Source organism: Pagrus major, chromosome 9 (genome assembly GCF_040436345.1).
Source record: "Pagrus major chromosome 9, Pma_NU_1.0".
Lineage (NCBI taxonomy): Eukaryota > Metazoa > Chordata > Actinopteri > Spariformes > Sparidae > Pagrus > Pagrus major.
Window position 1 is genome coordinate 24,887,515 of NC_133223.1, and position 14,216 is coordinate 24,901,730.

General features: G+C 38.6%; 1 protein-coding gene across 2 annotated transcripts; it reads left to right on the top strand.

The window, feature by feature from the left end:
- Positions 1–1,812: 1,812 nt before the first annotated feature.
- spopla (speckle type BTB/POZ protein like a) lies at positions 1,813–14,216 on the top strand. Of its 2 annotated transcripts, none has more exons than XM_073473944.1 (12): positions 1,813–1,971; positions 3,226–3,315; positions 4,938–5,055; positions 5,623–5,744; positions 5,892–6,043; positions 6,191–6,318; positions 8,254–8,431; positions 9,018–9,073; positions 9,268–9,390; positions 11,877–12,019; positions 12,126–12,179; positions 12,695–14,216. In XM_073473944.1, exons 3-12 carry the CDS (start codon positions 4,978–4,980, stop codon positions 12,837–12,839), a joined length of 1,179 nt encoding a protein of 392 aa, XP_073330045.1. In that variant the 5' UTR covers positions 1,813–1,971; positions 3,226–3,315; positions 4,938–4,977; the 3' UTR covers positions 12,840–14,216. The 2 variants fall into 2 exon arrangements, with proteins under 2 accessions (XP_073330045.1, XP_073330046.1); XM_073473945.1 differs by lacking the exon at positions 1,813–1,971 and adding an exon at positions 2,170–2,248.

A 14,216-nucleotide genomic window follows, 5' to 3' on the forward strand; every position in this document is an offset into this window, starting at 1 on the left:
CTTTCTTTATTTATTTTCGCTCTGTCTCCAGCACATGAAGATGGGCTATTATTGGCATATAATAGGCAGATGATGAGCACACATCCTCCCCCGACGTACACATTGTTTGCATTTCTTCCTACGTGAGGACTCTCATGCTACTGTTAATGATTACAGTTACTCTCTTACATGAACCATCAGTGGTGAATGTCTGCATCAAGTAGTGATGTCACAATATGGGAATTTCTAACTGCGATTCAAAAAATAGACATATTCGATACCAAGGGCAACAATTGAGGGCATAAAAATGTAGATATTTTTCATTAAAAGAAAAATATAACAAGTGCAGGCTATTGTGTGTGAAGCATAAGGTGGAGGAGGAGGCGGGGCGATGTGGGCACCACACAGGTGAGGGTGTGGGTGAACTCGGTGTCAGAGACGAGAGAGAAAAAACATAGCAGATACTGGTGTGATGATACTGTAAAAAATGAGTATTGAGACTGCATCAAATACTCAGAATTGTTATGTAATTGATGTTTTTGACAACACTAATATCAACCCTTTCTAATAAACTGTAACATTTATTCCACATTGTAATCTGGGCCCCAAAAAGCAACACATATTCTTAAAATAGCCCTACAGAGCGCCGAGGTCACGCCCCTTCCAGTTTCCCTCATAGGACCTCATTGAATGGAGAGAGACAAATCATTTTTTTGATCTCGTTTGAATTATGACCTGAATTAAACATATGATGTTCGTCAATTCAAAAGATAATTTTTCAAGTCAAGAAAGTCACAGTTTGTCATGAAACTAACAAAATATAAGACTGTGAAAATGCATCATTATAAAGTTACACAGCCAACAGTCGTGTTGGTGACGTCATCTCGTTGAACAGTCGCCAAAACCCGTGACTCAAACATCGTGGAGCTGCTCCTGTATATTAGCTTGCTCACAAAACGATCCTTTCACATAACTGCAGCTGTTAATATGACCAGATTTATTGTGATTTTCATCTTTGTCAGTACTTTTCTGTACCGAGTTGACCATGTTGGTGTTGGTGACGTGTGTTGAGCGAGACGATGTAGTTTAACACAAAACTAGATACTTTAATAACGACAAACTGCCTTTCTTGACTTGAAAAATCATCTTTTAAATGACAAACATCATACGTGTAGTTCATGGCACAGTTCAAGCTGGATAAAAAAAAAATGTCTTTCTCCATTCACTACCATAGAAAGGTTTTCCAAAATAAGGTCCTTCAAAATAAGAGACTTCTGGTCTCTAAAAGGAAGTTAAGACCAGCTGAAAATATCTTTTTCTTTGTTGTTTTTTTGTTTTTTTGGATTCTCAACCTCAACCAAAATGTAAAGAAATTAACCAAAAGTTCAAAGTTTCTCCTTCCATACTTTTGTAAAAGTGTCAGCAGTAAACTTACTTAAAATAACAAAATAAAAGCAGGCTTCTCATTCTGTAGAATGGTTCCTTTCAGAGTTATTCATATGTAATGTGTGCATTTTTAAGTACTTTATGCAGTGTTTGATGTCTTAAAATAGCAATTAGCCATTTTTGTATGCATCTTGCATGAATAATCAGCATGTGAGGTCTTTAGAATAACGTGAAGAACTATAGTTGTCAGATAAAAGTATCCTGATTCATTATTATTATTATTATTATTGTTATTATTATTATTATTATTATTATTAAAGCAGTAGTAGTACTTGTGGTAGTAGTAATAAAGTCTGGATCAGTTGATAAAATGAAATGGAGCTGAATGTTATCCAAAATACGCGCATGCGCAGTAGCTATATTTTCTAGCCTGTTAAGCTACCAGCCAGCTAGACAGATGCAAGCTAGCACAGATATAAATTAGACAAAGAAACCTTGTGAAGAGACTCTGTGAAAAAGAGTTTAAAGTGGCGGAGGGTGCCAGGAGCGACTGTGACACAAAGCTATATGCGTTATTCGATATATATGGAAGTATGAAATTGAAAGGTACGCCGTCACCATGTCTTTTTAAACTTTTTGTGAACAGTCAGTGCAGAGATTAGCTTCGGCTAGCCGCTAGTTAGCCGCCGTTGTTTTCCCACCAGCAGATTGTACCAAAACGTGAGGGTTTACGTTAGCTTGGCTCGTTAGCATCCTGTCACAGGGATCAGTGGAGGCCCTTTGTTTTACACCGGGTAATGCGGGGTCTAAACAGCACATTACCAGTTTAACTTGTGGTATCCTTAGCTAGTTTGTGTTGCGACAGAGGAGTAACGTGACTAATGTAAGTTAGCCCGATATAACGTGAACGGATTTTTTGTTAACATGATCTGTGTTAAGCTAGTTGATCAGTGCTAGCTGCATTTGCGGTCTGGGGCTAAAGTGAAGTTAACATTAATCTTGCTAGTGAGAACATTAATGTTAGCTTGAGTTAGCTAAATACGTATTTCACACACAATTGACAGAATCGCGCAGTCTAATAGATTTCCTTGAACAATTGTACTGCTGGGTATATTAGCTTAGATTTCAAAGGACGATAAGTCCGGTGAAGTGAAATCGTGAAGCGATATTGATGATGGTTTGGAAATTTGTGTTGACACTTTAGCTGATGTTACGCTAACATTGAGCTGTTGCTTTCTAGTGATTTCGTGTTTTTTTTTGTATTAAGGGTAGCCACATCCGCTTACATTTTTGAATAGCACATAAGCTAAAGTAAGCTCCGAAGCTCATTCAATGTACGACCATTTAACTTTCAACTAATGTAAACTAGCTGCCTGTGCGGATAGCATCGTTTCTGTTATATTTAAGGCGAGGTAGCAGGACAGCTAATGTGTTAGCCAAACAAAGTTGCAGGTGAATCTTGAGTTGGCTAATTTAACTGACTGGTTTATAGGCCGAGCAGTCAGTTACAGGCTAGGCTATACGATAAAGCATCACAAATTCAGTTAACATTTAACATGGCAAGGTTTTTAAGGCCTACACTACCACTAACAATCTGTTATTTTACCGCTAACTGATGCCCTCACATTTTTAATAACGTGGCATTGACTGGTTTCACAGCTCTAATTTTCAACTGAGGTCACTTTATTGACACTTGGATTATTCGTAGGCCTTGATAAATATGACAGGTCTGCTTTGTTGTGAGAACTGTGGCTTTACTGCCAAATGCTATAACATTGGTTGCTAACATCAGTAACTTTTTTAGTGAGGTTGATCAGGTCCTATCTCTGTGTCTAATGTCTGTTTTTCTTTTCTTTCTAGAGTGGCACATGAAGATGGGGCCATGAAGGATCCTGTGATAACTTAGAGAGAAAAAAAACTGCATCTTTGTACATTTCAACCATACAAGAGGTGACGAGAAGCTCTTAATTTCCTTGCTGATGCTGCATGATTTGGGATTTCATGTTTAACCATTATAGCTAAAAGGGATTCATTTCCAGCAGAGTTGTGTGTGATACAGTTACGTTATGACTTTGGACTCAACTTGAGTTGTTTGTTCAGTTGTCCTTGACTCTGTCAGTAATACTTGATGTGATTTTATAAGCAAAGACACTAAATGATGATTTTTAGTCCCTGCGTGCATGGTCATGAGTGCACATTGTCTCAGAATTAAAATATTCTTAGCATCAAACAGAATCTGGGAATGAAAGGGAATTTTTAATGGAAAAGGAAAAGGCTGCAAACAAGTGGCCCAGTGAACACACACACAAATAGTCCCATTACGTGTGTGTGTTTGTGTGCACACTGATTTTTGACTCGGAGGTTTCTGTGATGCAGAAGAAGAGGTGATCAGATAGTGGAAGACGTTACCTTCCACCATCATCCTTTCTTCTCTGCCTTCCATCTTTCTATGTGTTTGTGTGCAATGTGCTAAAAGTCTTTGTACGGTATATTTCGAAGGCAACATTACAGACTTCATGGTTTTTAAGAAAGACCTTCTGACGAATGATTGTAAATACCTTACACTGATACGGGTTGATCCGAGCGATGACAGTGGTTTAGAGGAACTGATATGAACTTTCCTTGATGAGAAATATGAAAGTAAATGTGCTGACACACCAAAAGAGGTGTCGGTGAAGGAGGGAACAGAAAACATTTGCGAATGTGATTCTGATTCTGTGTGCTGGCTTTGGTATTACTGCTGTCTGAACAGTTGCGCTGCTCAAGTGAAATGAAATAGGAATGTTTGCACATGAAAAATGGCTGTTGTATATGACTAAGACTGTGTTTGGACTCATTTGCTGTAATAACAATTATCTGCAGGGTGTTACTGGCCAGAGCCTAGCCTGTAACCGACTGCTCGGCATATACAGTGGTTACTAAACAGCACTATTAAAGGTCCAGTGTGTAGATTGGAACCAAGCCTCCCCTATGGTGGCCGCTAAAAATGCCAAAGGCTCCGTGTTTGGTTTGTTTCTGGACCTTTTTTTTTAAAGCAACTACCAAATTCACCTCGCCAGTGAGTCAAAAGTGTGACATGGGAAGTTGTCTCTCCACAATGGTCTCTTTTGTGGCTTTTTTTTAACAACCCAGACTGCCTAAACACACCCTTGTTTTTTTGTTTTTCTTCTGGTGACACTTTTGCAATAGAAGAGGTTGAGAATAGTTTTGCTTAAGTTGTGACAATGGCAACATAGTCAGTGACTGTGTCGACAGTGAATTCGACATTTTTTTTTTTTTGGTTTTTAAAGTTACAGAAGATGCAGCTTACTAATGTAATGTAAATTTGATGTCTCACAGAATTATAAGACGTCAAGATGCAGTCTGAATGATTTGGTGTTGTTTTGGTTGCATCACATTATGTAGCAATTAAAATCCAAGTAGATTCAGATCATGTGAAGGATTTTACCATCTTGATATGTATATATTTTTTTATTATGTCAATGGTTGAGCTGAAATTATTTCACGTGTGTCATTTATGCTGTTAATTTGTGCAAAAATAAGTTACTTATTGTTTTTCTTGCAACGATTAGTGCTTCAAGGAAGATAGCGAGTGGTACCCCGAAGCCAGTGATGTCACGGGTTCCCACCCCTCCTCCCCCTGGGGAGATGTCAAGTGGACCTGTGGCAGAGAGCTGGTGTTACACACAGGTATTAACATGACTAAACTTGTTAAATCATGTTCTATGCAATCATTTGATAAAACTGATCACGTTTTAGATAGCTTGTTAAATACTTTTCAAATCCTACCACACTGCTAGGAAATCGGCTTTAAGAACTACTCAGTACTGGTACTTTATTCGCAATTCGTTCTGTCTTCATGTTAATAGGTCATTTCACAGCAGACAATGTGACTTGTCATGGTAGGAGAAGCAAAGTTGATACTAATAACATTAACGGTGGCTCAAGCGGTCCAGTAAAGCCATTTGCCATCCAGCTTGCTCAGTATCAGGGCCCTGAAACTGAAGCAGCTAATTGCAATTCAGCCATCATTAATTTTATTACTTCACATCTTTGTTTTTCCAACTGTGACATATCAATATGTATTCTGTCAAAACGTCTTATATGTGGTGTATTGTTATTATTCAAATTAATGTAATCTAGGACGGACAGCCCCGAAATTAGCCTTATTTTTTAAAAGAAAATATAAACAAAAACAAAGAGCTTTGGTCTGATTGTTGCTGAATGTTTTTTTTGTTGTTTTTTTCTGATTCCAAGGTCAAAGTTGTGAAGTTTTCCTACATGTGGACCATAAACAACTTTAGTTTTTGCAGAGAAGAAATGGGGGAGGTGTTGAAGAGCTCGACCTTCTCCTCTGGCCCTAATGACAAGATGAAATGGTCAGTGCTCGAGCTAAACCGCTCGCTGCTGTTCATGCAAGCGAGACTCACCCCTGAAAGCTTGTCATCATCTTCAGTTTTGATAAAAGTTGTAACCGTCTTCTTTGTCACGTTACTGACGCGCCGCTTTGTCTTTTTACCTGCCAGGTGTCTGCGAGTCAATCCAAAGGGACTTGATGATGAAAGCAAAGATTATCTGTCATTGTATTTACTTCTTGTTAGTTGTCCAAAAAGTGAAGTCAGAGCAAAGTTCAAGTTTTCTTTGTTGAACGCTAAAAGAGAGGAGACAAAAGCGATGGGTGAGTACAAGCAGTCAGATCATGATCACATCCAGTTTACCGTATCTCTTGTGTTCCTTTTATACCTCCACTCTTATTCGTGTTTCTAATTTGCAAGTAAAAGAATAGCAATAATAGGACTTGTTATCTTTTTTCTTGTTGTTACAGAAAGCCAAAGAGCATATAGATTTGTCCAAGGCAAAGACTGGGGCTTCAAAAAATTTATACGGAGAGATTTCCTCCTTGATGAAGCCAATGGACTCTTACCAGATGACAAGCTCACCCTGTTCTGTGAGGTAAATACTGTTGCTTTCTTATTTATCCTTCAAATTAATAAGTTGCAGTCTTTTTATTTATGAAAGGTGTCATTCTGCCAAATGTTCAAATGAGCCACACTTTCGTCACGTCTACTTGCAAGATAATCTATGGAACTAAACATAAAAGTATATTGGGTGGATGAATGGGAGAGGAAATTTTTGTCTCGTTATTTGCTTGGTTATTCATTTTTGGGAAATCATTGATTACACATTCCCCTTCTGTTCACCGAACAAAAGCTGTTTCTCAATTCTGTCTCATTTTTTGAGTAGTTTAATTAAAGAAAATAACCAGAAATATAGGTGCTGTGTATGGTTGTTTTGTTTACACTTGGTCTTTGCTGATTAGATGTGCAAAACGTGTTGGTGCGTGGGCTGAATAGACCAGAGTCTGGAGTGCCAATTCTGTTGTTTAGAATAGTTAAAAGTGTTAAAAAAAAAAGAAAACCTGCTATTTGGGTGTTTTCATCATTGCATGCGAGTACCATGTTGCTGAGATGCATTGTGTTATATGTGGTGTACAACTAGAGATGCACCAACTGCAATTCAGTTTTTAATTTTTTTATTAGAAGTCTAACCTGCCAATTCTGATTTTTTTTTCTAAGAACTATAATTAATAGCATTCACAAACATTTTCTGCACCAGGTTACACGACCTTCTCTCACACTCACTTAGACAAATCATAAAAATAAAGTGCTCTTTAACTGGACAGAGCTTTTGTGGTACAAATAACATCCAACTGGAAATGAATTGCAGTAATATCCCACTTTATTTGTTTAAACTTGTTTTAACATTTATCACCATCGACGCCGTCCGACTGCTGTATAAAGCATAAATAAAACAGAATGCAGTAATATGCAAACAAACTCTTTACCTTTAGCTGTTTAAGAACATTTTCCCGAGCTCATGCCATAATATCCTTTCTACAATAGTGTTTCACAATGTGGTGAACCTCGCCCCGTCCTTGCTTGTGAATGAGTCTTTTATACATTTTGAGCATTCCACAACTCTCCCAGTCTTTTGTTGCCCCGGTTTCAACTTGTTTGGCATCAAATTCAGACTGTATTTTACAAAAATGAAGGAAGTTGATGAAGCAAAACATAGAATATATTGTCTTTGTCCTCTTTTCAATTGAGTTTATGTCAAAAAGGATCAGTAAACGATCATTCTGTTTCAGTCATGTCTCAGTCAGTCTGGGTTGTACCAAAAATGAATCTTCGCAAACATCAGAATCACATCACCGTGTTCCCCAAATGTAACCTTAAGTGAATCAAGGCTAGAGTCTCTTAATTCTTGTCACGACCAGTTTACATCCGATTGTAAGCTCTAGTGCCATTTAACTACAAACATACTGTTGGCATTTGCTTTAAATGGCATTAACCTCTTAGAAAGTGAAAAGCTTCCTCCATCTTAAATCATTTACAATGATGCTTGTTTTCTAAATAATTCAATTCCGTCTGTCAGGAAGAATAAATGTCTTCTACAATGTTCTTTCAGGGGACAAGCTAAATGAAGTGTCAATGAAATTTGATGTGAATGGAATTGGCTGAATACTGCCATGATCAGACAGTGTGCCAGACAACAGTTTCAAAAGGATTCAGCCATTTCTGGGAAATTGCCACTTTGATAAACAAATTACATTCAAATTAAAGACAAAATGCCTTTCGTTATCAATTAGGTGTTTCGGCAGAGTTAATTAATTTTGGTTTCAAGTGGTTGTGTTTTGCAAACAAGATTTCCTCCCACTGTAGGTTCCTCAGTCTTGAAAATACACGTAAAAGGAGCAAATTAAACTCAAATGAGACGGCTCTTCAATGCAGTCAGACATGTCTGCCGCTTGATTTGTTGAGATGTTCAGCCTTTTGATGAGAGTGCTTCAGCGTGTTGTTCTCTCTGTCATGTTTTTGTCGTGCACAGGTAAGCGTTGTCCAGGACTCGGTTAACATTTCGGGCCAGTCCAACATGAACATGCTGAAGGTCCCAGAGTGTCAGCTGTCTGATGATCTGGGGAACCTGTGGGAGTGTTCACGCTTCACAGACTGCAGCCTCTATGTTGGAGGACAGGAGTTCAAAGCCCACAAATCCATCCTTGCAGGTAAAACAGTCCCCCGGCCCCAGCATTTTAGCAAGCAGCAACCTAAAATGGCCCTAGACAGACATGTTTATGCCCTTTTCTTAATGGCCTCTCCTGGAGATCCATAAGCACCTCAAAATGCTACAGAGGGTTTGGTGTTCCCGGCATGATTTGTAGCGGCCTAGTTCAGCAGTGGATGCTAATCCACCCGACCACCCCTGCTTGGCCCTACTTGACCCAGATGACTGGAGGATCCAGGAGATTGAGAGGCTCTCCAGCTTGTGTCCATTAGACATGGTGGCAGCTGCTGTGGTCAGGGGCAAGTGCTGACAGAGTGGTAGCTTTCTGGATTTTGTGCAATTTCTTTTTTTTATTATTTTTTTGACAGACATAGTTCGAACTGATGTGTTGTGCTAAATACATCATTTTTGTTTGTTTGTCTTTTTATTCTTATACATAAGACAGCTGTATCTCATGCTGTTAAATCAGAGCTTCTTTATTTGTCACATAATGAAATGTTGGTTGATCTTGATGAACAGTAGCTATTTATTTGGTGTGCTAACATTCGTATCATGATGTTGACCGGTCATATTTATTTCTTTGACAGCGAGGTCACCGGTCTTTAATGCCATGTTTGAACATGAAATGGAGGAGAGTAAAAAGGTAAGAATAACCGGTTACTTAATAGTTCATTTGTGTCTACTATTGCAGTGCTCCACTTCCTACATGTGCAATAATTATCTCTCAGGAGCCTTTTTCATGTTTATAATGAACTCTGATCCTAGCTCAGTGATAATGAGAGTCTTCTTTAATGGATGTTTTGAGTCGTACAGAAACCTTTTTGTCTTCCCTTCCAGAACCGAGTTGACATCAGTGATGTAGACCCAGACGTCTTTAAAGAAATGATGGGCTTCATATACACAGGAAAGGCCCCGAACCTGGAGAAGATGGCAGACAATTTGCTGGCAGCTGCAGATAAAGTAAGTCCCAAAGTAATTCGAACGTTTGCAAAACAACCACTTCTTTTCCCGAGGCAGAAAAACAGGTCCCTCTATTTTTGTCTTTGGACAGTTATTTTTATCAGTTTGTGAGTTAAATGCCATGCAGAAATGTAATCTGATAAAACCTGTGTTTAGTTAAGCTCCAGCCACTCGCCCCACCCTGAAATTATCTTGGGATACAACTCTCATTTTCACAGATAAAGAGCTAGCTTTTTTTTAAACCACTGTGTTTAACACTTTGACCTGTCAACTCTATCAAAATAACTCGGATAAGAATTTGAGTTTTTAGTTTTCAGACTTCATCGCCACAAGGTGTTCTGTCAAGTTAATTACAGCATCAGGTTATTTACACACTGAAACAGTAATGCTGAAGCGGTCATTGGATGAGCAGTCATGTACCTCACTGTTTCTCCAGCGCTTGGGTTTGAATGTTTGGAGCCTCCAATCAGTGAAGTGACCAGAAAGCAATGCAAGTCAATGAGGCTAAAAGGCTAATGCGGTCTGTTGTGTAATTACACAGCTGTTAGCTTGCATTCTAATGTGGCATAATCTCAGTATTGATAAACTATAAATAATATAGTCCATTACACCCCACCTCATCCTCACCCATTATTACAACATGTTTGTGCAGGGTGTGAAAAATATAGAATTCAATACAGGAAAGTAGCTCTTTAACAGATACTTTGTATGTTTGTGTAACATATAATTGAAGGTAAGAGAAGTGAGGAGGTATTTAGCAATGTTGTTTCTATTCTATAATGGGAATTTCTTGTCTTTGGTCAACAGAAATCATAATTTTATGATTTAAAAAAAAATATATATATTTAAAGCAGTTGTTGGGTCATAACTTAATGACTTGAGAGGCAGTATTAGAGACTTGATTTGCTGTTCAGGTGCTAGTTTGGATTTTCTTCCATATTTTACTATGTTGCCAATAGATGTTCACATTTTGTCGTCCCATTTTGCAGCTTATATTAAGTTGCAGTTAAGGGTTGGTCGTCTCAAGATTTCAGATTGTGATCATTCTTGAAGGCGTCCGCGATCTAAATTTCAGGTGAATCATGCCGATCTCTGTATTGAATGTTTCCAAACTTCACATAACCCAGCTGACCTAGCAGATCCGTGTCTTCAACAGGGGCCCCTCACAGTTACTGCAGGGGGCCCGCCATATTATTGTTTAGTAATATTTTTAAAGTTTTTATTTTTTCAAGACTTTAAATGTCATGAATCTGATACATTATTAGCAAAAATAACAAGAACCATTTAATTTACACCACATTGATGATTGTCTACCCATGATTCCTCGTGCATTCATGTGAGACAACTAGCCTAACCGTACACGTAATCACCGCGCAGCACCTACCCATAAAGGAAAAACTAGACAACTTTATATTATTGAAAAATATTGTCCAGTTATTTGTCGTATTATCACAAGTGTATGGACATGTTTGTGTGCCACAATGTATTGTGTCGTAACTTATTGCTTAAACCCTAAAAATATTAGCCATGCAACTGCTGCTGACTTGTTTATACATGGCACTATGCAACGCCCTACACGTTAATGCTAGTCCAGTTGAATATGCAACAGCTTGTTTACAGTTTATGTAGCAGGGGGTGCTTGGCCTGAAAAACATTGAAAAACCCCTGCAGTAGAGCGATGTAGCCAACTAGAGGGCTATGATAATCGGACAAATTACTTCACATTGCTCTCCCGCGGGTGACCTACTGTAAACGGTGCAACTTGAGTAATAGCTAGCAGCATGGTGGATGACGAGCTTGTGCCAAAAAAGAACTATCTTTAATAAATATAGTGTTTTTAATGGTGCAAATGCAGAAAATCAGAGGCTGTTTCAAACTCCCAAGTCTACAGGGTCTTTTTAAAATGTAATAAATAAGATTGTAATTTAGATTGTGGATCATGATTGGGATTCAATAGATTGTGTTATTATTTTATTACCAGATTGCCTTTAAAATCAGTGCAGCTTTAAAAGCCATATTTCTTTGGGGACTGCAGCCGTCTATAATCTCATAAGTACTTTTTAGGCACCACCACTCTTTCACGATTTCACCTCTTGTAGGGTTAGCAAAACTGTATTAAGAGTATCGTGCTGTTTGTGAATGTAAAGGATGAGTTTCAACTGAACAGTGAACCAGAATATTGAGCAACAACCGTGCATGCCTCCCTCCAAAATCATTTCTGAAGTGATAAATCAAATACATCATGTGGGGAAAATTGGGTATTTCCTGTTTTTTCCATTGCAGACGTTTTGGGAGTGGTAATTTTTTTTTTCTTCCCCATTCCCAGGAGAGTCGTAATCATCAAATTTAACTAACTGATCACATCTGTTCTGATCTTTTGTGTGTATTCAGTGTAGTTGAGACAAAACCTCAAACCATGGGGATCCACTTTACATCCAGCGTGTAACCACTTCTATTTGTGTCCCCCTCTCTCCCCCCTACCCCAGTATGCTCTTGAGCGTTTAAAGGTCATGTGTGAAGAGGCCTTGTGCAACAGCCTTTCAGTGGAGAATGTGGCCGACACCCTCATCCTAGCAGACTTGCACAGTGCCGAGCAGCTCAAAGCACAAGCCATAGATTTTATCAACAGGCAAGTATCGCAAAAAAAAAAAAAGAAAAAACCTCCAGTGATAAATTCCTGCTGCCATTTCTGTTTACCAGCCCTGAATGCTTACCTTTTTATCTCCTTGCCATAGGTGCAGTGTCCTGAGACAGCTGGGCTGTAAAGATGGAAAGAACTGGAATAGCAAGTATGTAATTAGCTGATATATGTGACACAAGATTAATAACACACTCTTATCTCTTCCCCCTACCAGATGCATTAGAATTCATTGTTTTAGCCCAAGCAGACAGAGTGCTATTTGCCTTTTCAGTTTGAAGCGCCATATCTTTGTATCCAAGTTATTAATAGACTCATACCTGGATAAACCCTGGAAATGGAATATTTTCAGAATTTTAAAAAGAAGGGAGGCGGCCGCTGTTTGAAGTTTTTCTTTCAGATGATATAGTGTGTTCTCATAGGGCACCTTGAAATGTTAAACTTCTTTCCATCTCATGCATTCAACATGTGAAGACATTTTAACCCGACATTAATTTCAACCCATGCATGGAAAGCACTAATGGCCCCTTTTTAAGTTTTCCATGCAACTCACAAATCAAGTCCCCCCTTATTTGCTTTGTCATTACAATCTCATTTATGTTTATTGATTTTTAATGTGCACGCTCTCATGTCTGAGTGTTAACTTCATTTTGCCTGTGCTTACAGTCATGCTACAGATATAATGGAGACTGCAGGCTGGAAGTCAATGATCCAATCCCACCCTCACTTGGTAGCCGAGGCCTTCCGTGCCCTGGCTTCAGCACAGTGCCCACCCTTTGGTCTTCCCAGGAAGCGTCTAAAACAGTCCTGACTGCCTGACTGTGCCCCAGGACTTTACTGGAGGTGTGAAGCATGGGTTTACAAAGGAAGGACTAGCGAGGGTACCACTCTTATTTCCACCAAAACTGAACACACTTGAATAAAGAAGAGTGGAGCTTTCTGGCCAGGGGATGATGTGGGGAGGCTGGCACGTGGACGACTGACATCAGTGGATTTGGGAAAAAAATTGGTAAAATCGGTGTCGCTTGCTTGCTTTGCTGCCCCAACTGAATTCTGTTCAGCCTGGGTAGCAAGTCGAGCTGTCTGCTACTGTTTTTTTTCCCTGTAATTTTGAAAATGGCCTTAATATATCTGCCATTGCTCTGGAGCTGCTCTAGAGTACTTTGTCTATTTTACTCTGTGCCTGCCTTGTCACAAAGACCAGGCCTCCTCCAGGTTGCACTAGTTCCCATGAATAGTCATTTTGATATGGAGTTCTATAGGAACGTAACAAAGGTTTAACTAAATGGGAAATATTATATATTTGTAATGTTTAGCCCGTTTTGTGACTAGACATTAAAAAGCATGAACACTTTCAGTGCAAGGTCAGTTCTTTACACTTTTTAAAAGATGTGTATGCCCCATATTGATGGCACCATTTCTATGTAAATGACAGTTGAACCATCTTCAGAAGACCAGTGTACAAGAAAGTCTATTGCATATTTGTGGGGAAAAAAATTGTAATCTGCCATTACGAAGACCCAGTGTCAATCCTTTATAATACATGTAAGACGGAAAAGTGTCTATACTTTGGCCCTAATATATTAAAACATTGGAAGTATATGGAAGTATTTACTCAGTCTCCCATTTGAATGACATATTCCAGATCATACGTCTGTGACCTGTTATAGATTAAATTTTGAGAATTTCTGTCCTTTAGTATCACCAACTTGCAAATATTATATATTCTCAATATATTGTGGTTAACTAAAAGTGGAGAGACTAATGCATGGTCATGTTATTGTCAAAGAAAGTGTCCAAGTACCAATTTTGTTTTTTAACAATTTATTTTCTGCAATTATCTGACATATTTGTGCAGAATTAAATGAATTGAGTATGTGCAAAAAAGATTTCCTCTAACATGCTTGGATATTTGTAGGATGCTGAGCATCACTTCTACTGGCAATGTTATTCTGTGTTTGAATGGGGGGTTGTCATGTTTATCCAGTCCGTCTCGTATGTAGTGTGGTGTGACCAACACTTCAGAGGATTTTGTAAATTAAAAGAGTAGCATCATTTTTACATGATATTACTCATCATTCAGCGTCATGTTGAGATGTTGAACCCTCTTTTGTTTGGAAGCAAAAAAGATGAAGTTGTTGTCTGCAAGAATGCCTGCATTAACCCATTAAACCATTTTCCAGCAGTC

Coding starts and splice junctions, on each gene's coding strand:
- spopla (XM_073473944.1), top strand. CDS start 4,978: ATGTCACGGGTTCCCACCCCTCCTCCCCCTGGGGAGATGTCAAGTGGA. Junction 5,056..5,622: donor AGAGCTGGTGTTACACACAG/GTATTAACATGA, acceptor TCTGATTCCAAG/GTCAAAGTTGTGAAGTTTTC. Junction 5,745..5,891: donor CCTAATGACAAGATGAAATG/GTCAGTGCTCGA, acceptor TTTACCTGCCAG/GTGTCTGCGAGTCAATCCAA.